Raw genomic sequence first — 26,858 nt, 5'->3', positions numbered from 1 at the left:
AATGGACATCTAATGGTGGCCTGGGCTTTACTCTCCAGCAGGGGGAGCCCCTGAGAAAGAGTTGGCATCACTACCCACACTCCTCCTAGAGAGATTAGGTAGGGAAAGATGTACATAAGGCAGCATACCAGGGCTGGATGGTCAAGGGAACCTCAAACAGGGCTATAAGCAAGGAGGCGCTAATTCACTGTACTGTACAGTAGGTTATGAATCCAGAGATCTTCAGACCTTTTTTTGTGAATCAAAGAAAATCTTCGATTCTTCGACAATATGACTTGGTATCTTATTCCAGATAAGCGCTGTGAAAGCGGCTTCAGTCAACTACTCTCAAAATGAAGGCCCTTCTGTATTGTTGTATGTCAAACAAGTTTCATGCGAGTTTCATTTGGACCTGTTTATTTTTATTCTCATGTACGACATCCATAGAACATATCTGAAATCCACTGGGCACACCATAGCATGATGGCAAGCTGTATTCAATATTTTGATTGTTTTCTACATGTGTCAAAAGATTGTTAGTTTTTGTGTGGTATCAGATTAATATAGCATTTCAAGACAAAGGCAAATATTAGCATTAGAGCAGTATAGCTGTGGTTCAGTTTTAGCTCTGTGGGAGACAGAGTGTGTTTCCTCTTCTTTCTGGTTGGCTGTACATGTCTCCGATGATCCATTGCACCCCTTATTGTTGCAATTGAATGCTGTGCCCTGCTGCCTTAAAGTTGTAAACCTTGTGAAAAACGGAGGCTATATCTTCTGTAATAACCTCCTCTCAAAGGCAGCAATTACTGAAAACCTGAAAAGCCTATTTCAAACCCTGCAGTGTCTGTTAACCGCTGAGGAGAATATACGATTGTGCTGCCTTCAGCCTCTGCCTTCAGACCTAAAGTACATTTACCAGAATGAAGCTGCCACTGCCTTTCTTTTCTCGAGAGCTCCCCTCTCTTGTCGCCTGCTTGTTTCGCTTTCAGCAGGGCAGGAAGCTTCCCTCTTCTTATCTCTTTCTGCCATTATTATCCAACAGAGGAGAGGGCTAAGCATGTTGGCGCGGCTCTGTGTGTGACTTTCTGTCTCGTTTAGGGGGTTTAGTCATTTTGCCTGTTAGCATTCTTAGTAGTAGGGTTGTCATCGTAGCAGTAGTAGATTCTGACATAAGGTTGATATATTGTTTGGTTTCAACTGTGTTTTGCCTACTATTAAAATGAATACATCAGTTTCTGCTGTAATTCTATGAACTGCCCTGCACCTGATCCTGCATCAGTCATCAACATGATTTACTTCACATGCCTGTCACTGGTCCCATGATTGGCATATTTTAGGATGTAATTAATGGGCTACAGAAATGCAATAGTTCTGTCAATGCATACCAAGCACAACGAGAATGTAACTGAGCTGTGCTTCATATGAAATATAGTGTAGTGTTGCTCTGCCATGGGAGTTTCACAAACGTCAGAGGATTGTCTTGATTTGTTTTCACCATATATGAAACTGCCTAACTACTGTATGAAGTTTACCTATTGTATTTTTTCATCTTGTGGCACATTTGAAATCCGTGTGGGTATAGTCCAGTTTTTCGGCACCTGTTGTGTATTCTTTAATAGTGCTGAATCTGAGCTGTGTGAAGAGTATGGAGTGTACAGGGACAGATTATATTTAGACTGTACTAGCTTCAGAATACACAAAGACTCACCCAGGACAGCTGGTGAAATAGTGATTGTGGATTTATGTCAAGGGCAGGGGGCAGATCACATGGGTATCAGCTGACACACAAAGACATGGGCTATGGAAGAACTGGCACTTCACTGTCCTCTCCTATCTATTATTTAGTACTCCGAGTACAACCAAGTAATGGGATAAAAGAATGCCTTAGGCAGGAGCTTCTCATCGGAGTACACTGAAATGGGAACCCTTCCTTTCTCACTCGCCCACAAGAGACATGCACCTTGACACCAGTGTTTCAGGCAGTATGCCCTGTGAGAGACCTAAAAAGTTTTCTAAGCAGTAGATACTGGTGCTGTCAGTGTAAATCAGCCTCATTGACTAATTTATAGACAGAGCATTCACTCATGTGTTCTTGGTGTAGACTAATAGTCCTATTTAATTTTGAATTAGGCTTAAATACCTGGCAGGACTTCATTTCCCTTTGTAACTATTTGGGAGCTGTCTGCTTCTGAGATCATGTATAGGAGAGATTTGAAACATTATTCTTGGATTTATGGAGAGACATATTTCTGCAGGTAAATGTGCAGTACAGCCCGGTACAGTACATGAAGTCAATTTGAATATTAATGAGCATCTGTAAATTGAGCTCTGTAGAGATTTATACTGCCACTTATCCCAAGGCTAATTTTCTTAGTGCATGCACTAAATGTGTTGCAAAGTACAGAAATGAAGGCAGGGATTAAGAAATACTTTTTCCTTGGACATTTATCGGGAGAATGTTGTTCATTTTTTCTTCGTATTTTAATGCAGATATTCTCGGGAGTCCTGGTAATGCTGATGTGTTTGAGTAGTAATATGGAATTGCTCACATAAATTTGGCAGGGGTGTTTGAGTCTTAGTGATACCACATTTTATTGAGGTTCAAAGGAAACGTTTGCAAAGGCTTGTTTCTTTTAATATGTGTTATCTAAGGCATTAAGGAATGGTGCTTTAGAGATGGGCAAATGCTGAATAGAAGACCGCAATTGCAGTATATTTTATTGTGGTTTTGAGAATGTTCATTAAGACACACCCTCTGTAGAGCTGAAAACAGCTTTATAGGTTTGACATTTCTTGGTGCCTTTTATACCTAGTTACAGCATGAAGAGCCTCCTGTGTTGCCTTATAAAGAACACAACACTGAGCTGGATCAAGGACATACCTGTACAGAGAACAAATGTACTGTTTATCTAATTGCCACCACACATTCTGAACCCTAAAATGCAGACTGTGCAATGTTCAGTTGTCACACATTTCTCACACATTGGCCAGTCTGACTGAATGAAGTTTTCTTTAATACCGCACCAACAGGTGTCCTGCATTTGTAATGTAAGAAAACTCTTCTCTATTCTTTACAATATACTGTATACAGTGCTTTGCAAAAGTATTCAGACCCTTCCTATGTTGTCCCATTTTATGAAATTACAAAATCAATCATAGATTTTTTATTCAAAACCTGCATGTTCCAAATGAAGACTTATAAGGGTAATATAAGTTACAGTAAATGGCAGCACAAACTAAAGAGATTTATCAAATCAGATCCATGAACTCAATGTTAGAAGCTTTTTTGGCAGTTAGCAATTAAGGCCCTAAGTCTTTCTGAGTAAATCTCTATCAGCTTTGCATACCTTCTTGGTGCCAAGTTTCATGGTAGATTTGCTCATGCATTTTTTCAAAGTCTTTCAAGTTACTTGTGGATCGCATATGGACATTGATTTTCACAGATTGTCAATCAAATTAAAATCAGCACTTTGGTTGGTCCACAAAAGGATATCCATTCATTTTCTAACCACTTTATTCTATATACAGTAGGGCTGCAGGGGTCCGAACCTATCCCAGCAAGCAACAGGAGCAAGGCAGGATACAGCCTGGACAGGATGCCAGTCCACCACAAAGCTCAGACACAAACACACACACTCGGACCAATTTTCCCAGAAGACAATTGGCCTACCAGTATATCTTTGGACTGTGGGGGGAACATGGAGAAGCCAGAGGAAACTCGTTTGAGCACACAGAGAGCATACTGTACAAACTCCACACAGATAGCACCAATGGAATTGAACCCAGGGCCCCAGCACTGCAAGGCAGTAATGCTATCCACTGTGCCACCATGCTGTACATTCAAAAGCATATTTACCTTTTTATTCTGTCACTCCATCACTCCAGCGTAGCTTTGGTCTTGTTCTTTGGATAATTGTCCTGCTGAAAAGTGAATTATTGTCCTAGTTTTAAGTTTTAGGTTTGAAGTAGATTTTACTCTAAGATTTGCCAGTACTTTGCTCTTGACAAGCTTCCCAATCCCTGCTTCTCAAAATGATGCCACCACCATATTTGACAGCAGGGATGGTTATGACTAGGTGATGCACTATGTTAGGTGTGCATTAGAGGTTATGAAACCTCCAACTGATACTCTATTCAGGGTATTTTCCAGTATTTTGACTTGGCAGCATTTGTATTTATATATGCTTGGAAGAAAAAGGTACTTGACTAGGATGATAAGAAACCCAACAAATCCTTACTGTATATCAGTAGTTCAATGGTAAGTGAGAGTATAATAGTAAAAAAAAAAAACAGAACCCAAAATTAAATGCTCCTCTGAGTGAACACAATCATTCTGTTTTTGGTGCTCTCCTATGCAGGTTGTATTTTTGGCATTTGTTAAATTTCAAGTACACATGTTCATTGTATGTTCTAATAATAAAGTGATAATTGAACTGTTTTTTCCCACAATTCTGTTCATATAATAATAGGCTTGGGAAGAGTAGGTAGGCAAGTGAAAGCTGAGGTGTGACATGCACCAGAAGGGAAAGTGAGAACAGCATGCACTCACAAAGGCTCTCCAAACACAAACAGTCTGCTGCAGAATCCGAATGGAAATGTGCTATCTATTCTGGGATGCACAGTTCCCAACTGCCTGTGGATTATATTATGCTTTATGTAGTTTGTGTCAATATTCAAGACATTTATTTTTTCTGTTACATTTCCTGCAATGCCAGTTCTGAACATGAAGAAAAATTGTAACAATTTTACCACTCTGTGAAATAAAATTCCACGTTATTTCAATTGTTCCTCTTTTGCTTCTTCCCAGTGCTTCATTATTAATAGGTACATCTGTGTGTCTTATTCAGTTTCAATTTAAAGGTTTCTTTCAGAGGTGCTTCTCAAAAGACGCCAGGAACCGAATACTTTAATGTGTGGATGTGGGATTTTAGATCCTAATGCATCATTGAGGTTTAACCAATATATTATTATGATAAGAGTCTGTTAATGCTAAAAAATCGTTTACAATACAGTACATAACTAACCCATATATAAACTACAACCATGTAAGCGACTTACAAAGCCCGTGCAACATGACAAGTATTTTCCTTTGCAGTCTGCATAACATGACATTGGTGCTTCCTGTGGGTATGTTTATAAGGGCCTTTCAAGGGGAGGCTTGTTGTTCCTGCTGGATGTCATGAAAACTGCACCAGACTGTAGCTGTCAGTTCACAGTGAGGAGGCAGGGAGACAACGCTGTGCTTCTGTGTGCAGTTTTAAACGAAAACTTGTCTGTGTCAATTCTGCCTAACAACCTGTCTTCATTTACATTTGCTGATGGCTCAGAACCAAGGTGCCCATCTAGAAGACATGGAAGAAGTCATTTCAGAGCTAATGCAGTGTAATGACGGCTTCTGTAAACGTGTATCCCAGTTTAAATGATGCAGTCTTGGTTTTAATCACTGTTGACAACCCCTTATGCTGTGGCATCACCCACTTTGATGATGCAAGACAGGCGCCTTGCAGAAACCAAAAGAATGCTGAAAACGTCTGTCGTGCCGGTAGTCAGAAATGATTACTGGCTCTGCTGTCCATAAAATAGCATCTTAAATCAGAGCCCAAACCAAACTGTGTGCTGGGAACACAACTTCCCTTGTGCTTATTGAGTCTACAGTGCAACACCTTAGGTGTCCATCTGCCGTAAAACAAATTCTATGCCTAACAAAGATTAACGTTGATGTGCATTTCCAGGATGTTTTTTTCAGATGTATAAAGATTGTATGTCCTGAGGTATAAGCAAATGTGCTTATTAACTACTATTTGAAGTGTCAGAATAACATTTTGAAGTTAATATATTTTCCCATTGTGTGCAAACATTATGAAAATTTCAGTTCTGTCTTTCTACATTTGCCCCCTCACACACAACCTCAGGTTTGCAGCTCTAATATTTCTCTTGAATCATCCTTGAGGATGCTTTACATAGATAAGATTAAATCTGTTTTCTACAACTTTGACAGTATTGGGTTTATTTCAGCTTTCCTTGTCTGGTTTGCCTTATCTTTCCTTAATTAAAAGTCTCATTTCTTTTTGCATAAAACGTAATTTTCTAAAACTACATTCATTCTCCTGACAGGGCAAAGCAGGCATCAGATTTCTCAAGTGAACAGAAAAATGCTGTGTCCTTTTTTTTTACATTGAAAATACAAGGGGAATACATTTAATTGGGAGTGAATATATAATCCAGTGTTTTTTTTTAAACATTAATTAAATTAAATATTTTAAACATGTTTTTTTAAACATTCAACAAAAACTATTAAATTAAAATGTATATTTCACATGTACCTGTAAAATAATCAGTATTGTGGAAAAAGTGCATTTTTCCCTGATCATTCCAATTTCAAAAATTGTCTTGAGCCACTGGCAAAATACTTGCTGTTTGAGAGCTGTGCTTTAAAATACAAGACCCACCAGCTCATCAGAAAAGTCCAGGGCTGGAAACTCCCGATCTACATCCACAGCTGCTCCAGTATCTGCTGAGACCATGTGACTGAAGCTACAGTCGCTGTGCAACCCACCTTTTGTTGTGAAATTCCTTGCTTTTGTTTCTGTGTATGTACCACAGATTTTTTTTCCTGACTCTTGCTGACTTCTTCAAAACCACCATCCTGTTTAAATAATTCACCTACAGTATATAAATAAGCCAAACGAACAACCAAAATCTGCTTGCGGTGGTTTTGTAGTAGGAGAAATATCATATTTGCACACAATACTGTAGATTGCTCTCTGTTCCTGCATAGTTACAGTATGTGCACACATCACTGCGATGCTTTTATTCAGCTGCTGTGGCATTGGCTTGACTGAAATTAGTTCATGCTTTTATCTCCTTGGGTTAGACTACTGCAACGCCTTCTTAGCTGCTTCATCCAATAAATCGCATCAGAAACTACAGCATGTCCCGAACCGTGCTGCTCGAATGCTAATAACTCTGAACATGTTTCTAAAATCTACACTAGATACCAGTCTCTTACAGGACAGACTTTAAAATTCTCTAGTTGACCAGGCACTGCATGGGCTGTCTCCTGTGTATGATGAATATCTGCAGTTTCTTTATCTTCTGTATCTGGATGGGATTTTTATCTGTCTTGTAAGTCTTGTCTTGTAAGATCTGTTCACCTTCCAAAGTATTTAGAAGTGACTTCAAACAGTAAGATGTGTGAACCTGGCTGAGCTTGTCATGCTTAGACTGACAAAGTTTCCTCCACACGGTGTGTCCAGCTGCCTGTGCTTATGAGACCAAATGAAAGCACCTAATCACCTGCTGTGGGTCGGTCTTGGGGGGCTGATGGTTGTTTGAGTGAGCATTAAGTTTCATTGTTTTAAGAATGCAGCAGCACTACTGTGTTAAACGTGTGTATGTAGGAAGAGGTTTGAACAATTAGTTTTTCAAGGGTAGTGAACAATTAGTTTTTTCCCAGCCTGTCTTAGAATACTACTGGACTTTCATAAGCCTGAAAATACATACGCTTCTATAAAGGCTGTGGAAGGATTGCTTTAAACCTTGACTGATTTTGTGGAGTTTTTTTTCTGATGCTGTTTGCTTTATTTTTGCACAGATACTAAAATGTTACTCCCACAGTAATAATCTATCATCTATCATCTATCATCTATCATCTATCATCTATATTAACATTTTATGTCCTGTAAACTTTCATTCTATTTGATATTGAGGCCCTACATTCAGTTTTTAGATGTTTTTTAAAGAGCCATTGCTGTAGGCTGGAATGCAAAGAAAACAATTGGCAATTATGAATTGTATGTGTATAAAATAAACAACAAAAATAACTCCATTAAATTAAAAAATAATAATTATGTAGCGGTCGAAAGGGTAATTGGCTTCATTACTCTGCTCTCCTCCCCACTGTAACTGGTGTGTGGTGAGCATTCTGGCACACTATGGCTGCCATCGCATCATCCTTGATGGGGCTGCACATCGGTGGTGGCGGCGGGGAGTCCCCATTACCTGTAAAGTGCTTTGAGTGGAGTGTCCAGAAAAGCGCTATATAAGTATAAGCAAATGTTATTATTATTAAATGTTAATAAGCCAAAGGAATGTAGTGGTAAAGGTTTCTCTGCAACTACATTCTTCTGTGTTCTGAACACATAAAAGAGGCTATTGTATCTTTCAAATGTTCTTCATTTTGCTGGCTCACAGCCCTGTCTCCTTTCAATAGAACTTAAAAGCAAGCGCGTCCTGGATTCTTAAAACAGGTACTGGAGATTCCTTTAGAAAATTGGGACAAGCCAGAAATACTTGCTTTTCCTTCACCAATGAGAAAAGAGAAACTTCTGGAGGGTTTAACCTTGTTTGGGCTTACTTTATTTTTATTTTTTTCTAATCAAGTCAGATCATATGACTCCTGCTTTCCAGAAAGATCACAGACGGTTTTTCCAACACTTCTAGCATTTTAGTGGATATTCAAACAAATGTAAACTTTAGATATATAATTCTTGCTCTGTTTTTGTTACTTTCTTTACCCTTTCATATTATAAAAATAAAGTTATGTGTGTCAAAATCAAAACAGAAGAAAACAATGGAAACATCTGACAATAATGGAAAGGTTGCTTATTTCTTCTTGGCAACTTTCTCTGTATATTCTCAGGCCTCAATTTTTCAAGATTATTTTAATATTTGGATTAAGAAAGGGTTATTAAGTGATAGACTGCATATCATTTTTTACTTTAAATAATTGCTACTAGTCATCTTCCTGTCTTGTATCCTAACATACTGTACTGTACAATTGATTGCCAATCACTGTTCATGAATGCACTTAAATTGGTCAATCAGAAACAACATATAGTACAGGCATATGTACAGAAATAGCATTGGCAAATGAGATCTTTCACAGCACGGCCTACAGATTTTCTGTATCTCATCAGTCCCATAATGGTAAAAGACACAGATAGAACAACAGCTGATTGGTCAGATACTGTATGTTTTGAAGTCCAGAATTGGTCACCTCTGGCTGAACATGTGAGTGCCAGTGAATAATTCATAACTGACTGCTTCTCCAGTCATAGGGACTTGGCCACTCTGTGAATATGACAATTTCAGGCTTAGGGCAAATATGAAGGGAGAATGTAAGAAGAATTTAAGGATGTAAAAAGGTTATGAAAGAGAAGAGGCTATTCGGCCGTTTGTGCCCATTTGTTTGTTCATACCTCGCATATCCAAGGGGCTCTGTCTCAGTTGTTTCTTGAAGGATCCCAGGTAACTGGCTTCCACACGATGACTGGGCAACTTATTCCATACGCCTGTCACTCTTTTTGCAAAGATGTACTTACATTCTCTGTCCCAAACACGCTTGGTGAATTTGTCAATCCCTTTCAGGATTTCAAATACATGTATCAAGTCCCATCATAATCTGCTATATGCAAGATTGAGAAGATTCTCTTGCTTTAACCAGTCGGTGTTTTCTTTAGACTTGGAATTAATCTGGTTTCTTGTTGAGCTCTTTCTATAGAGGCAATGTCTTAGGAGTTATGCTGCAGTGACCAGAATAGTACAGTATCTTAAATGTGTTTTGACTACGACATTGTTTAAACATACTGCTAATTAGTTTTCACCATCTACCCTAACATTTTGATGGATTTTGCAATTGCTTCTTTATATTGTCTGGAAGAGGATAATAATGAGTCAACGTCAACTCCTAAGTCCTTTTTATATTCTGCTGGGAGTTCAGTGACTCCCATCTGATATTAATAAAATGCATTTTTACTGCCTGCTTTGCAATAGTCTCCATTAAATTTCCTGTGAAAGCTGTCCTCCCAGTCTTGAATGGTGTCTCAGTGGTTGTGCATTTCCTTTATCTCTTCTGTAACGTTTTCCACCACGCCTATTTTAGCGTCTTCTTCACAAGAATTGACTGGTAAATATGCCAGGGGGATGATCGTTATTATACAGTACTGCAAATTAGAAATATCAGCCAGGAAAGTACAGATCCACGCGTTACATCACTCTAAATTTGCTGAGGGGTCTCTCCCCTTTATATTACTTTCTGTTTTCCAGGGATCAACCCATTATTAAACTGTTTAGATTATATTTGATTCCTGTATTTATCAGTTTCCAAATCAACCTTATATGGGAACCTTTAACTATGATTTTCTGTAATACACAGTAAGCTCCACTTGCATCCTTCACTGCTGTTGCTTGGATCAGTGTATTTTAACTTACAGTCAATTGCAAGAACGCAATAGCAATCTCAGAGTTTTTTTTGTCCTGGTTTGTCCAAATTGTTAACTCCATGATCTTTTGAAATTAGTTGATCATTTTCTGATCTGTAAAGATCTGTTGATGTCACCCTCCTAAATAGTAGCTCTGTAAGGGTATCTAATAAGATATCCTTACAGAAGGTATCAACTGTAATTGCCCTGTTACAGAAATGAGATAGATTTAGACATGGCATGTCTGTTATTTTACCTTAGATCTTAGCTATGCATGCATTTGTATTTAACTCATAGATATAAAACATATTATAAACCCCAATACCCATGCAAGATGACGGGTTGAGATAGATCTTTCATTTATCACTCATGGAATAGTATTGATCCAAGATTCTAATTAAGCTGTTCCATGAATGTGGTCTGGCACCATGTTCCATACTTGTAACACTAGTTATATCTTGCATTCTGTTGAAGGGGATCAAGAGCCGTCTCCATACTTACAAAAATAAAACTTAGGAGTTCATGTTCCTTTTCACTTAGGAAGACACTGATACTACCTCAGGCAGATATCAGAAAGTCTTGGTTTTGAGCAGTCTCAGTATAACATGCTGTTTTATTACTGCTCATACTTTTGTGTGAATTTGCTTGAGTAAAGCTTTCCATTTCACTCATTCTGTCTTGCTGGCAGATATTATTCACAGCATACTTGAGATATGGCTCTACCTGCAGGAGTAATGGGTCACTGATCCTTGCTTTGGGCTTTAAATAATAAAGCGTAAAGGCAGTTAATGACTCTTTTTTGCCAAAGGAACATCGATGTCTGATGTCATTATTAATGTGCTTCAAAAAAGATCTTGGCAAAAGCATAAGATACACTGAGCACAATTGTATCTGTATAACAATAGTACTGTAGGTAATGAACGAAAATCAAAAGTAGAAAGGAAATTATATCGGACTATAGCTTTTTATCATCTGTGTTAGTAACTCATGCATTATTAATCCTATATACAGTATAATCAGATATGGGTAGCACAGTGGCACGGTGATTGACATTGCTTCTTTGTAGTGCTGTAGCCCTGGACTCAATTGCTGGTGTGCTATCTGTGTGGAGTTTGTACAGTATGTCCTTGCCAGAATAGGCTTTAGCTTCCCCATGATCCTGTGTTGGATAAAGAGGTTAGTATTTAGATTCTCAGAAAGGACATCTTGTGAGACAAACATTGATTTAGGATAGCCCGCACATACAGTACTCAGTAGGTTAATGACCTGTTGCTATCTAGGCCATGACAGAGTTATGATGTCCTAACAAATATCTCTATAGATTTAGAAACATAGAAATCAGAAGTCCTTCATTTCCGCTTCTGGATGTCTGTCAATATTCAGATTATCTTGGATTTGAACTAGCAGACACTAGGCTGCACTCTGATTGGAGATCATGAACCCCTCAGTGCCCACCTGTAACTGCTTAGCTTTTAAAGTCAGAGAGTTAAATAAATCTTAGGGTGCATCGCTATTATGAAATGTTTGCTTGTTTCTAACTTTCTTATCAAGGAACATCAGTGATATGATATAAAACAGCATTGCTAAGAAGTATTTTAAATTACTTCTGATATCTTTAAACTGCATAAAAGTGTAAATTAAAAACTTTGCATTTGGGGAAAATATGCAGTAAAAATATATTATTCAATAATACAATATATCATGTTTATATGTGAGGAAGAACTGACATATTTTCTCAACTGTTTTAAGGATTTCTTCTTATAAATTTCACTCAGGTATGTCCTCAGGCTGGAATCTGTGGACTCTTGTAATAATGTATATCCTGAATGTATTGCTTTAACACTGCTACTGTGCTCAAGCAAACATTTACTGTAGGTTCTCATTCTCCAAGGCTTTAGGCGGACATTTACTGTTCTACATGTCTTGAATAGTAAAACACAAACCAGAGGGCACAAGCGGACACTTCATGAAAGTGCGTTTAAAACTGACAACAGGAAGAGCTTATTTGGCCACAGTGTTGTGGGAGTAATGAACCAGTTAACCAGCCATGATGTTGACATTGATATCCTGGTTCCTTTCAAGAACTGAATGAAAATGTCAGATCAGTATCAATTTGATACTTCTAAACAAAAGTAAAACAAAGCAAGAAAAATGTGAGGCAGTGCTTAAAAAATGATAAAAGGTTGGTTATGGAACAAGCTACTCAGCCATGTTGTTGAAGCTACTTCCATGGCTTCTTCTCATCTTCTGAAGTCTTCTGAGTTCCTCAGATTACAATTACTGTAACTCTCTCTCTCTCTCTCTTTCCTAGCGTTAATCGCCCGCATCAGCAGGGTCCGCTTGTTGGCACACCGGTCTCCATTTGGTGGTTTGAACCAAATCTTTGAGCTGGTGTTGCCATTAACTGCGACCGAGAAATACTGCTGGCCTCACTAACACCTCTTCCAGCAGCAACCGTAGTTTTTCCCAGGAGGTCTCCCATGCAGGTACTGACCAGGCTCACACCTGCTTAGCTTCAGTGGGTTGCCAGTTGTGAGTTGCAGGGTGATATGGCTGCTGGCATTACAATAATAATAATAATAATAATAATAATAATAATAATAATAATAATAATAATAATAATAATAATAATAATAATAATAATAATAATAATAATAATAATAATAATAATAATTGCTTACACTTATATAGCACTTTTATGGACACTCCACTCAAAGCGCTTTACAGGTAATGGGGACTCCCCTCCACCACCACCAATGTGCAGCATCCACCTGGATGATGCGACGGCAGCCATAGTGTGCCAGAACGCTCACCACACATCAGCTATCAGTGGGGAGGAGAGCAGAGTAATGTAGCCAATTCATAGATGGGGATTATTAGGAGGCCATGATTGGTAAGGGCCAATGGGAAATTTGGCCAGGACACCGGGGTTACACCCTTACTCTTTTCGAGAAACGCCCTGGGATTTTTAATGACCACAGAGAGTCAGGACCAATAACTGGAACTATTACCTGCTAATGGGCTAAATGCTCAAATGGCCTCCTCCTGTTTGTAATCTTTAGTATGGTCTTATGTCTTGGTCTGACAATAGAAGTATGAAGAACTTCCTGAGTCATCGAGGTTTATCCTGACCACACTGTCAGAGTTCTGTCTTGTGTCCTCAGGTTAAAAGTGGATGCAACCTGGAGAAGGAGAAATAAAAGAGGGCACTACCAAAAACACAGAAAATCAGGAGAAAAAGTATCGTTGAGGAGAAAGTGATACGGAAATTCACATCTGTCTCCATCAGTTAAGCTAGTCTAAAAACAGAATCCCTGGCAAGAGAAGCTCTCTGTCTGGCTTGTGTCACTTGAGAGCAGGTGGCGTCGTCTTTAAACTGTCATGACTCATGTGCACGTCTACCTTACTGTGAGAAACAGACGATGTACATGTATAAAAACATTGAAAGCTATACTCTTTAAAAAGTCAACAGTTATTCATGAATGGTTAAACAGGTAAAAATCTCTCTGGGCTACATTTAAAAGCAAGCGGCATGTGAATAAATGCACAGGAATCCACTATGCAGTATGTTGTAATTCCAGTTATCTGTTCAGTCAACTGAAGTGGATTTGTGTTAATATCATGGTGAGGGAGCCAGGAGAGTGAGGCTTTGTTCATTTGTACTCCCTCAGAGATTTGGTTGGCTCTGCCTTGTAATATCTCTCAAAAACACAGGTACTGTAACTGGTGAGATCAGACAAAGCTTGAGCTTTGCTAGTTTCACATGACACACATCACACTAAAGGTCATTGGCTTGGAGGGTTAGATGGGAGGAAACAGGGAAGTAAGATGGAAGTAAGACAGGAAGATGGTAAAGTTATCATACTGGCTGTGATTTGAGATGGATTCCAACTTAGGTTTAAGTAGAGCAATGAATCTAAAACTCAAATTGAAGGTGGAAATTAATTTATGATTTGAGCTCAATTACAGTTTTGCAGTGAACAGTGACGTGGTGTTTTTTTTTATCTACCTTCTACATAAGGTAGAAGTGTCGATTTAAACTTTCGCTCCTTATTAAATTTAATGTTGTCATTTCTGTTTGTCACAACAATATGGAGGCATTCAAAATCAAAAACTGTCGCCCTGGAATCATATTTTAAATATTGTCCAACTGTTTTCTGCCTTCTACCTTCCCATTTTGAATCACCCCATGTTGGGAGCTCCTGTGTGGATTAAAGGTGAATACATACTGTACACACATAGTTTGAAGACATCCACTTTCCTAAACTCTGGCCACTTGAAAGCCAGATTATCGTCTTCAAAAACTTGGTGGCTTATTCCATACTGCCACCACTCTTTGGATCCTGCTTGGAGGATCATAACAGGATTATTGGCATCTTCTGAAACTATGGATCGTTTTTACAGGGAACTGACTTTGTTGACATTTTCAAGAAGGAACTTTCTCAAGCATGTCAGTTAGGTAAGCAGAAAAGTTCACATCCTGATTTCAACACAGCCTCAGAAAGAAAGCAATAAATCTGCCACCTGATATTCTAGAAAACATCATCAAATAGCAGAAGAAACATTAAGACTATTAGAAGAACTTAATGTTCATGAGAGGAGGAGGCCATTTAGCATATCCTCCCCCATTTGGCAGTTAGCAGCTAATTTATCAATCTCATACTTGAAGGAAGCCAGGGTATCAACTTTAAAAAACATGGCTGAGTAGCTTGTAACACACTCCCACCACCCATTGGGTAAAAAAGTCTCCTGTTCTAAATGCAATTCTGTGTGGTTTCCACTTGCGTATCCACAGAGTCCAAATTCAAACCTGTAGTGTCTGGACTCTGGCCCTTCACTTAGAGAAAATGCCCTTTTGTCTACATGGCAGTTATTGGTTGAGCTGCTTGGTTGTCTCTAGTGGGACGAGGTTTAGGTGGTTCAGAGAGAGTAGTGGGAATTTGAAAATGAACTCTGGAACCCTTTTGAATATATCAAAAAATCCCACACGAATTGCTCAAACATGGCCAATTCTCATTTATTAGAGCATTTTGTTCCCTGGACAGCTGCACTGCTCTTTTGGTGTAGCTGATGAAGAATGTTCTTGTTATGGAATGAGGAGAAACAGTTAAAGGCCACTTTTATCAAAAACAGGACTGAACAGAATTAAAACTACACAACGTGAGGGCCTAAGGAGGTGGAAGATAACATCATTCTGACCTAATTCCTGAGGTCTAAGTACTTTTCCATTTTAGCATTTCTAAAAAAATCACTTGCATTTTAATAACAATAACTAGTTTAATTCAAAGAAGCTTTATAAATGCAGGTGTTTCAGTAATTCACTGTTACCGTTGTTAAATACTTTTTCAAACATTCAAATTTCAATTCTAAGATGTGTACGGTTTCCTCCTACTCTGGAACACTTCTAAGGTTATGTAACCTGTAATGGTATTGATAGGATGTTATTCCATACAAGTTATTCCATCTGACAGAATCATTTCTGTGTGATGCAGGTTGTTGAGGGTTAATTACAGAGTCATGCATTTCACCCCTCTGCTCTTTGCCTTAAAACTGTAGAGGATAAATGAGTGAGTTTTAATGTTTTTCCTCCTCTGGGTTGTTTTTGAGTGTGAGGCAACATTTTTTTTTTTGCTGTACTTAATCATGTTGTAAGGTTCACAGAGAGTTTTCAGTGTGCAAAGCAGACACCCAGCACTCCCCTATCCTCTCCTCCAAGCACTTAGACACATCTCCATTACATCTCAGACAAAGCCAGACCTCAACAACTCCCCAGTGTCTGAGACATAAACCATGCTCAGGCACTCTCCAACTTCAAATGCAGACCTACTTCACAACATGGTGCTTCCACAATAATTACGGTCAGACCCCAGATAGATTTACAGCTGCAGTTTGTGCACTCATCACTGGACTCCTCTTCCAAGAAATGACTGGAAGAGATCCTTGGATCAATTAGCGTCTGGAAACCCAATGAGCCCCTCAGTCATTTGTATTTCTTAAGCTATCTCAGCCACCAAGAAAAAGCTGCTTGAGCACAGAGGAACTAATTCCCAACCAGAATAACAGTGCTCCAATTCTTGTAACAGAATTCTTGTAACAAAGTGAAATAAGCTTAAGGCAGGCTTACTTACCGTCACTGGCACAATATTATTATTGGCTGTAACCTCTCGCTAGCTGATCAGCTTGTTGGTTGGCACGCCATGCATTTCATCACTTTGCTGTTTGTGTTAAAAACTGTAGCTGATTAATTTGTTTTCAATTTTCATTGATCAAAATTCCATCAATGAATGAAATAACTCTCTTGCTTCCATGGTATCGTAGAAAGACCCTTTGTGAGTACTAAACTTGTGTTGCACTTGTCCGTATCAAAAATGGTTTCCTCCTTGCTGCCCTCTGTGTCACCTGGGACACTGGCACTGTGGGCACGCTTGGCAACTGTCTCCCCATTGTGACTCTATGTCTGTTACTCTGTTACCCTTGACTGTTACACTAGAAAACGCCCTGTTTTTTTGAATGACTAGTCAAAGAAAGAAGAAAGGACAGGCAGTCAGTCACCCAAGGGAAATGCAACAAAGTAAAGAAAAATGAGTGATCTGTGGAAACTATGGTAAAGTACACCTAAAACGAAAGAACAGGGGGCATGACTGTGCACAGAGGGCTATGAGAGTATTGGAAGAAGCTGCTCAGCTACAGTATGTTGTTGAAATCAATACCCTGGTGCTTTTCAAGAAATGGCAAGATGAGATCCTGGGTTCAATAATTACTAACTTGTAATCAAACAAGGTAGATGAACTGAACGGCCTCCTAATACCCTTGCTTACGGAGATTGACATCAAGATGTGCTGGGTATTAGACATACTGTATGAACACCTGTTTAGCAATGTTTTGGTTAAATAGACATTTTTATGTCATTGCTGTTTATAGAGTGAAAAAAAGGCAACAGACCAAGTGCATAAACCAACTGATATGAAACAAACCTCACAGTCCATTGCACACCTGAGTTATTTGAATGTGGAGCACACTCCTGACAGCTCAATGTTGCTTAGGCACTTTCATAAGAAGCGTGCAGGAGTGAGAATGTGATACTGTATGCGCTGTGGATGAGGACTGATGATTGATCCAGTATCTGAGAATGGTCCAGTAGGAGTGTCTGAGAATTCATAAGTCTGAATGGCTGAATGTTAGTCTTATATAATTTTACTGTTACTGTATATTGTGAAAAGAAAAGCTTGCAGACAGTACAGTGGGGTTTTATTTCCTCTAGGGCTGGAGAGTGCATTATGTCTGGAAAGATGACACCCAGAAATTAAAAGCAGAAAATATAGAAAAACTATTGCAGACATTAGAATGTCTAGTTACTGAACTTTATTTATGTTTTGCATGAGTAAATGTTTTACCATTCTGAATTTTACATTTGGATGAACCAGCTGGAAGTCTTGAGAATCAGAGTAGCTACAGTAGCAGTGCAGACGTTAAATGACAACTATGATAAATGCATCTTTTGAAAATGCAATGCAATTGCATGCCTCATCAATGTTTAAGAAATACAAATTTAACAGAAACGTGCAAATATTCTAATGATTAGGCACCCTGTACCTCCATACAACAAGTCTAAGGGACTCTACTCAGTTCTACTCAGCAGTTTGGTACTTACTGATGCTGTACAGTATGTTAATACATAAGGACATTTTATTTGTTTGTTTCAAGTTGTACCAAGACAATGCAAATAAAAAATACAAAGGGCAGGATCTGAATTCAGAGGTGAACTGAATGAAATATTTTACAGCATTTGTGCACTGTAGCATATCCTTAAATACTATGGCTATTATTTTATATTAAGCCAATGCACAACATTGCCATTTGGAAATGAATTGGCCTTCCTTAAAAATAAATTGCATAGTAAAATCAGGTGGTAATAGTGTACACTGGATCTGGCTATCACAGTAATCAGTTTCAGTTTTCTCCCCTGTTATGGGATCACAAACTACAAAAATGCATTCAATGAATGATGCTTGTATAATATTGTTACAGGCTATGGTACAGTAAGTGACTACAGTATGGAAGTGTTTCTAAGAGTCTAGATACAATGAGTAACACCAACTAGTGTCAATATTTCCACTTCCTAGAGCTTCAGACCAGTTGTGCTGGGTGTAAAGCACACTGATCAAAAGAATCTTATGGTTTGCCTCAGTTGTACTAAATTCTGGGTAAACGATTAAGAATGTAAAAGGTGTATATTAAAAAGACAGAGGAGAAGACAGGGCAGCACAGAACATAAAGCGTGTTTCAGACGACAGATCTTTGTCCAGATTATCCATAAAGAGCAGATTGGAGCTAGGTATTGGAACCTTGCTAAGAGAGCTTGCTGTCCTGTGTTTTTAGGAAACTCTGATTTTCTGAGTGAAGAATTCCTCAGTTAAAAACTGCTTCTCCTGGTTATTGGGCAAATTTCAGGAATAGGGATATAGATTTCCATTGATTTGATAGCATCTGGGTTTACAGAGAGATATTTAACTTCAGGTTGTATTTGATTTAGTTAAGAAGTTAGAATTATCCTATTCTTGCCTTTGTAGGAGTTTGAATACTTGGTAGCAGTCTGGGGTTTTTCTGGGTGGACTAGACATACTGTAGGCCTCTGGAATGCCTTGACTGTAAAAGTGTAAGTACAGTAACTTGTATTTTGTACTTTTAGTGTGTGTTGTGTTTTTTAAATAAATATTTGCTTAATCCAATGTGCCTGAATTATTACTCTTTTGACCAAAGCTGTGCCAGAGAACAAAGAACTCGTGTCCCTCTAACAATACCGACCACCTGGGTACTGTATATTGTTGGTAAAATCTTTACAAATTTGGGATTAGGATTATATATTTTACTTATTGATTTATCTGCTCAGACATTTTCTGATTTTCATAACCTCTCCCCCCATATGTAACAATATAATGTAATATTTTGTGAGACATATCTATGGCTCTGCTTAACACTTTTTGTTTCCTCAAAATAAATGTTATGTTGTCTATGAAGAAGACATATTCCTATCCAAGGTCATCCTAACATGTTGGTAAAAAGACCCAGAAGACAAAATCATGTTTTTGTATTTTAATATGGTGCTGATTTACTCTCAGTGATACAGTATGTTATCAAAGCCCATTGTAATATCACCAGTTACATGAGACAAGTATTTCGATAAATGGATTTCAGGCACACCCCTAAGCAGTTTAAAGTACTGCTTTTCCTGTTTAAACTGCCTGAGGCATGTTGGGTGGCATATTTACTCAAAGGTTTTGTGTGAGTTTGGAACAAGCTACTCAGTCATGTTGTTGAAGCCAATACCCTTTTTCTAAGAAACGGCTGAACAATATCTTCAGATCATTTAGCTACTAACTACACGTACTGTACCAAACAGGCCAGCTTGCTAGATTGTTCTTCTTATGGTCCCAATTTTTCCTCTGCTTTTGAGGATGTTTTCTAGAGTATCAGGTGGAAGCTATTTGGTTTTATTTCTGAGGGTCTGTGGAAAATCAGGATGTGAGCTCATCTTCCTACCTCTCAGAAATGCTTTAGAAAATTCCTTATAACAAGCATCAGGCTTTCTGTTCCCTCTCAAAAAAATTGATGCATATAGTTTTTTAAGATGGGAAGGACTAAAAGCAGTAGCCTGGTTTTCTTGTGCTTTTCTTTCCTCTCCAGTCAAACAGAGACATGCACAGAAAAGCTGCGGTGACCTATGCCTTGTCTGTCTGTCTTGCCCATCCTGCACCCTTGTTGTTGTTCTTGTTGCCATTCATCCAAGGAAAGCTAACCAGCCCAGCTAGATTGATTGTCTGTCTGTGTTTGTCTCATGCCATCAGTGCCATTGTCGTTAAAAATACATTTTCTCAACAGGTGGCGAGCGCAACTGCGGAGTACACGAGCTCATCTGTATCAGAAAAGGTAAGAGGGCAGAGTTACGTCTCATAGCCCTTAAGCCCCTTCTCTCCAGCTTTCTGATTTCCATCCGGATATAGTTTCTAGTAGTTAGTGGGGAAAATGGGTAGTGCTGTACTGTATATGAACTGTAAACAGTATATATTATATAATAATACAAAAAATGATGCATATTTTAATGCTCCGAGGGGGCAGCACAGTGGCACAGCGCTGCAGTGGTCAGCATTGCTGCCTTGAAGTTCTGGGGCCCTGGGTTCAATTCTTGGGGTGCTACCTGTGTGAGTTTGTATGTTCTCCCTGTGTTCGTGTGGGTTTTTGCCAGGTGTTCCCGTTTCCTCCCACAATCCAAAGATTTGAGTAGTCGGCGTCCTGGAAAATTGTCCCCGGTGTTTAAGCGTGAGTGTGTGCTTGTGTCAGTGTGAGCCCATCTCATCCACAGTGTTTCCAGCCTTGTCGCAGTGTGAGTGTGTGGTTGTGTGTCTGCGCCTTGTGTAGAGGTGGTGTCCCATCCTGGGGCGTATCCTGCCTTGCACCCATTGCTTGCCAGGATAGGCTGCGCCCCCCTACTACACCATATGGGATTCATTTGTTAAATAATCAATGGATTTTTGAAGAGAGGTCAGACTGGAAATTGAACCTAAGCCAGCAAGTTACCTCATCAACAAAGGAGAGCTGCAAACCGACTCTCCCTTCAGGGTGGTGTCCATCACAGCACATTGCCATGCAAGGACCATGCCTGATCAAACATGTCTGTGCTTTACCATGACTGTGTGTTTTCACCATGCCCTCCAGCCACTTCCTCTTTGCTTGGCAGCAGCCTTTAAATTGTGTAAACCATGCTCACGGTGTGCAAGAGAGGTGAACGTGATAAGATACAAGAGAACGGCTGCTTTATAATAGAGGTCTCTGCTCACCTCATTAACTCCCCATGTGAGTTATCAACCTCTAACAGTACCAGTTGTATTTACCATTACATTTACAGCCTTGAGTGTGCTGGCCTGCATATGTTAAAGGAGCCATTAGCATCAGCATCAATGAGAGCCAGTGCCAGACATGTCTGAAGTATTCTGCAAAAACCAGGGGTCAGACTGGCTCTGATTCCATTTTATTCAGATGAAAATGCTAAAGGCAGGAAGTACAGTAAATGTAGTAGAATATTGTATTTGCTCTGTAGTAATCAACTTTCAAATGTGCCCTTAGGAGAATTCATTGGAAAAGTCATGTAATGCAATTGAATCAATTGAATCTGTTTTTTTGTCTTATTATATATTAGAGCCCCTTGAGATAATGTCTCATGAAAGCAGTGTGATAATGTAATGTAGAGTAATGTAAAGTACTCTACTTATTTTTATTATTTTTACAGTGTTCTGCCCTTTAGTGGAACTTAGATTTGATTGTATGGATGATTGAAAGGAATTTCTTTACATTTGTGTCCTACTGTATCCTACACCAAGTCAATGATAGCATACCACCAAGTCACATGATTTCTTGCCATCAAATTTCAGCAAATCTATAATTTTATCCTTAGGAAACTAAGGATGCAGATGTTCTTGCTCCTCTTCAAAACTGATTTCAAACATAGCCATCTGCCTCCTGAGTAGAATCAATGAATCTCAAAGACATAGTTGAACTGTTCATCTTGTAAGAGTATAGCGTTACTACTTGCATTGACTGTGCTTGTGTTAGTACTATGAAAATGTTTCTCCTAATGTTCTACATTTCTTTTGTTTTTAATACAAAAATGTACAATATTCCACAAACAAGTTCATGCTTGTTTTGATGTCTTACGTGATGTTTTTTTACACAAATCACATGCTGAGAGGCATTGATCATCATGGCAGATTAGTTCAGTATTACCTAGCTCATAAGACAGAACTCAGCAATACACATACAGTATGAAAGGGTTACAAGAGACTTCATACATGTGCGTTAAGAGCAATATATTTTGGGAAAATAACTTTAAATGTGTTTTTTTTATTAATTGACTTTAAAATTATCTTTTAAGTAACCATGTCTTTTCAGATATGGCATATATTCTTTCCTTGCTCTTTATGCTGTATGTAAATTAGTGTAAATTGAACTTGACAAGTTGAAGGTGAGCACTACTATTATAACATTGAATTACTGTGTAATTATGAAATTATGCATTAATTTCTTAATACTTGGATGAGATCCCTTATTGTCTTCTCTGTTTAGAATTAAAATGGTTCATGTTCTTCAGTAGGGTCATAGTCAGCTGCCATTTTATCATTCAGCCCAAGAGCAAAGTTTCTTTCAACTTATCCTGGTGTAGTGAATATATTGTAGCCAGACTGCTGGAACAAGTGATATCTACAGTCACAAGGCAGTGATGGCAGTTTCTCTACAGAAGGGGGGAAGTTTAATGTCCTTATCTAATTGGTCCACATTATCGTATTCTGCAGTCATTGTCATTTTATGAGAATGTGAGTGTAAGTTTGTATAAAAAAAGTTTTGTAGGAGCTGATCTCTTGTTTGTATCAATTAGAGGAGCCCGTGCCCGGGACACACTTGTGCTTTGGAATCTCACCTGTCTACCTTATGGTGCGGTGGACTATACTGGTGTGGGCCTGCTAACTGTCTTCCTGACACCTGGATTTCCAAATCCGAGCCGTTTTGCAGTAAAATCAGGCAGAATTGCAGAGAACAATAGTTGCTAAACTGAAGGCTTAGATCAATGGCCTGTCAGGCTGAATGGAATATATTTTGAAACCCCTAGAAGGATTTATTTTCTTATTCTTGTCTCTGTTAGGATTATCACTGTAGCTTAACCCTCCAGCTTTATTATAAAAGCCTGCACATTTCCCGTCTCCTGGAACAGCTCACACTGTAAATGCACTGTGCCATTGTCTGGTTTGTTCTCTGTCAATTACACCTTTTAGATTAGATAACTAGACAGAGGTAATTACAGACAGAGAACTAATGGAGCATCATTTCTTTGAAGCATACTAGGGTGTTCATGTCAAAGGTCTTACAGTGTTCCTACCTGCCCTACTTTTTAATATAGGGCAGCAGTATGGAGCAGTGGATACAGTTCTGGACCTAAAACTGGACAGTCGTGGGTTGTTCAAACCCCAAATGTGACACAGCTGTTGTGTGTTTGAGCAAGGTACATTTTTCTAGTAAAATTCCCAGCTGTATAAATAGGTGTAAATGTAATCTGCACTGTATAAAACTCAGCCAAATACATTAGTAATTATTAATACTTTGGCCTGTAAGACAAGAGGCTCTGTGGAGTACACTTGGTGTGTGAGCTATGAAAACTGGCAGCTGTTGCGCATGTATAGCAAACAATCCTGATTTGTCGGTAAATTAGTCACAGTGACTCGAGGGCAAAGGCAGTCTAACAGCTTCAAAATTCTTGCCACATTTATTTCTTGTGTCAGCGAGCTGAAGCCAGTGTCTGCTTCTCTTACAGATCCCAGCTTCTCACAGAGAGCCCCTTTCAGCCAGTAACTAGAAACAGACTGCATGCAACTTTCTGTAGGCATATTTATACTAGCAGGATTCTTCATTAACAAGAGGATGTTTTTGTTTACTTCTCTTCCTTTTTCATTGGTGATGTTTTGGAGTGATAGGGTTTTATTACTGCAAATTATGAATTATGGTGACATACGTGCAATTATTTATGTAAATTGAATTAGTCAATTCAGAAGCAATTTGTCAATTCAGAAGCATTTGTCATGAGGCCCTTCAGAATAACACATCATATAAAGAATGAGCCTTCATTCCACAAATAAGACCTAGAATCCAAGACTGTGCATAAATAATTTTTCTTCAGTTTGAGAATCTCATGTGAAATAACACAAGCCCAGAAAGCACAGTGATCCAAAGGCAAGCTAAGCATGGACTTGCAATACAAGGTTTATATTTTCAATGAATAGAGAGAAAATAGTTTTTTTGCACTAAGGGATTAAAACATGATGGATAGTGAAAGAGGCAGATGCAGAAAATGCAGTTTATTTGCTAGGGTTTGTTCAAAATTCAGGTTGGACTTTTTCTCCATAGTTCTCCAACATTGGTTTGACAGTATGAAAGGGACGGTGTCTAAACATTTAAGTCAGATATTAGTGAGTCTTTATAGATTTGTAACTTAGATTTTTAAAAATAGGTCACTGAGTATGTTCTTCATAAACACATAAAAGTCAGTGGTTAAATAAAAGTTTCATGGAAAGGGTAACTTTGAACAGCAATATTTTCAGAATCTGTCTTTGTGCTCCTACCCTGTAGTATTGCTGTATTACAACTTGCATGTGTTCTGCCTTTCCAAAAACAGTAATTAAGAATGCAAAATCTCATGGACTCTCATGGATCTCTTTTGTAAGAAATGCACAGCCCTAAATACTGTATGTTCAAGGTTTGATCCATCCTGTTTTTCAGTGACAGGTTTTTAATAATAAATATCAGGAAACTGCTCTTGCATCATTAAATAGCAATCTTTGGCTTTCATCTGCACTCATCTCTGCGGCAGTAATTATGCCAATAGCAAAAAGGCGTCATTGTAGTGCTAATAAATTATATAGCCTGCTGCTTTCAAGGTCCATGTGCTCAGATGAGTCATTCCCTTTTCTACTGTGGCTCTTAGATGAGTGTTGAGATTGCGTGTGCGTGTTGGGTTGGTGGGTCTGGAAGAGGGTCTGTCTCTTTGCATGCACACTGCGATAGGAAGCAGCTGGAGCTGTTAGATTGCTGGAGGCTGTTGCCATGCCAACCTAAAATCAGCAAGATCAGGCGAAAGAGCCAAACGGAGAGCACAAGCCAAAATATGTTAAAACGTCAACAAATGCTTATCAAACGACATACTGTAAGACAGATCTTAGGTTCTCATATCATTCAAAGTGTTCAATTATATTTTGCCTTTCACGGAGCATCAGTGATAAATCCATTCCTGCCCTGAACAGCAAGTTTTCCTGTCTCTCTAAAACATTGATCTGCCAGATCAGCCTTGTTTCGTCCCTGCTGGTAGCATATGTATCGATTTCTGTAGTACTCAATTTCTTCATGCTGAGCCAGGTTCCAGCAGTTAACCTCTAACTTTCAAATAAGTCAGTCCCTGGTTTAGAAATCTTTTGTGGATTGGATTAACCACAGTCAGGCAGTCCCAGCAGAATTCATTATTTACCCGTTTGTTCCTCTTCTGCTATTACCTTCTGCTATAAGCTTCTGTGCACTGATTTATATACAGTAGATAATACGATTCATACAGATTACCCTCTGTCATCTTAATTTTTATTTTTTTGGGAGGTGCAAATCAAGCAAGAAACAGACTACTTATGAAAAATAGATATAATTTTAGTTTACTTATTGCATCTTATTGAAGACAATCCTTCCTCTTCAGGGTCTGGAGCAGTATTATCTCTTGAGAGCTCTTGTCCTGTTATTGTAATGTCTGAGTCTTTACTGTGACTGCATTGTTAAACCCTGCTACTCCAGTTGTTTCTTGACCAACATCATTGATTTCTTTTCATTTTCAAATGTTTTGGAATAGAAAACTTTGAAAACAATTCCTTCCGATGTTTCAAAGTTTACCTGCTCTTCCCTCTCTTAGGGAAATCTATGTTTGTTAAAGTCACTTGTGATATAGCCAGCTAGGACTATGTTTTTATGTAGGAATACAGTTCTTGTAAAGGGGACTGATGTGTTTCAACTATCCTGTCAGGTTTAAGAGGCATTCCTGCCTAGTAGCAGGGTGATGTGTTTGGTCATGAGCTCATTCAAAATGTATTTGGCATCTCCATAGTTATGAGACCTCTTGTTTCCCACTGTTACTTTTGGCCACAGTCCAAGGATGTGAATAAAATAAAGATCAGAAATCTTTTTTTTTGCTTATTTGTTTTTGATTGTTATATACGGATAGAGATATTATGGGTATGAATATTAATTGACTCTTGCCATAACACAACACTGGAGAGACTAAGCTATGACTTCTAAATCTGCCTTTTGTGTTTATAAAGTAAAAGTTAGAAGCCACTGACAACTAGTTCTCTCTTATTAGGGTTCATCAGCTATGCATACCCAGGTTTGACCTGTGAATGACACTTACTGTACATACTGTAACAATGTTTTTTAAGAGCATGCAGTTGTTATGGATTATGAGTATATCTCTCTCATCCTAGCGTTAATCCCGCATCAGCAGGGTCCGCTTGTCGGCATGCCCGTCTCCATTTGGTGGTTTGAACCAAATATTTGAGCTGACGTTGCCATTAAATGCGACCGAGAATACTCCAACAGGCAAGTCGATCCGCCTGCCGTCGAAGTGGGGGGGGGGGGAAAGGAGAACAAAGTAATGTAGCCAATTCATAGAAGGGGATTATTAGGAGGCATGGGAAATTTGGCCAGAACGCCGGGGTTACACCCCTACTCTTTTCGAGAAACACCCTGGGATTTTTAATGACCACAGAGAGTAAGGACCTCGGTTTTACGTCTCATCCGAAAGATGGCGCTTGTTTACAGTATAGTGCCCCTGTCACTATACTGGGGCATTAGGACCCACCTGGACTGCAGGGTGAGCGCCCCCTGCTGGCCTCACTAACACCTCTTCCAGCAGCAACCTTAGTTTTTCCCAGGAGGTGTCCCATCCAGGTACTGGCCAGGCTCAGCCCTGCTTAGCTTCATTGGGCTGTTAATTGAAAGTTGCAGGGTGACATGGCTGCTGGCTATGGATTATGAGTATATAAGTATAGGAAATGCTAAAACATAAAAGGAAAACAAACCACAATGATGTGAACGTGCAAAAAT

The 26,858-nt window shown here is 38.8% G+C and overlaps 1 protein-coding gene across 4 annotated transcripts in view; it reads left to right on the top strand.

Moving 5' to 3' along the window:
* The window catches only part of syt14a (synaptotagmin XIVa), a 112,755-nt gene that overhangs the window by 12,217 nt on the left and 73,680 nt on the right, over positions 1-26,858 (top strand). For all 4 annotated transcript variants that reach the window (XM_088626091.1, XM_088626089.1, XM_088626090.1 and 1 more), the window contains exon 2: positions 20,061-20,108. In XM_088626091.1, the coding sequence (XP_088482217.1) occupies positions 20,061-20,108 (48 nt within the window). The remainder of the gene's footprint in view (positions 1-20,060; positions 20,109-26,858) is intronic.

This window comes from Lepisosteus platostomus, chromosome 3 (genome assembly GCF_059453375.1).
Source record: "Lepisosteus platostomus isolate fLepPlt1 chromosome 3, fLepPlt1.hap1, whole genome shotgun sequence".
Taxonomy (NCBI): Eukaryota; Metazoa; Chordata; class Actinopteri; order Semionotiformes; family Lepisosteidae; genus Lepisosteus; species Lepisosteus platostomus.
This window is presented reverse-complemented; position numbering and strand designations above follow the sequence as displayed.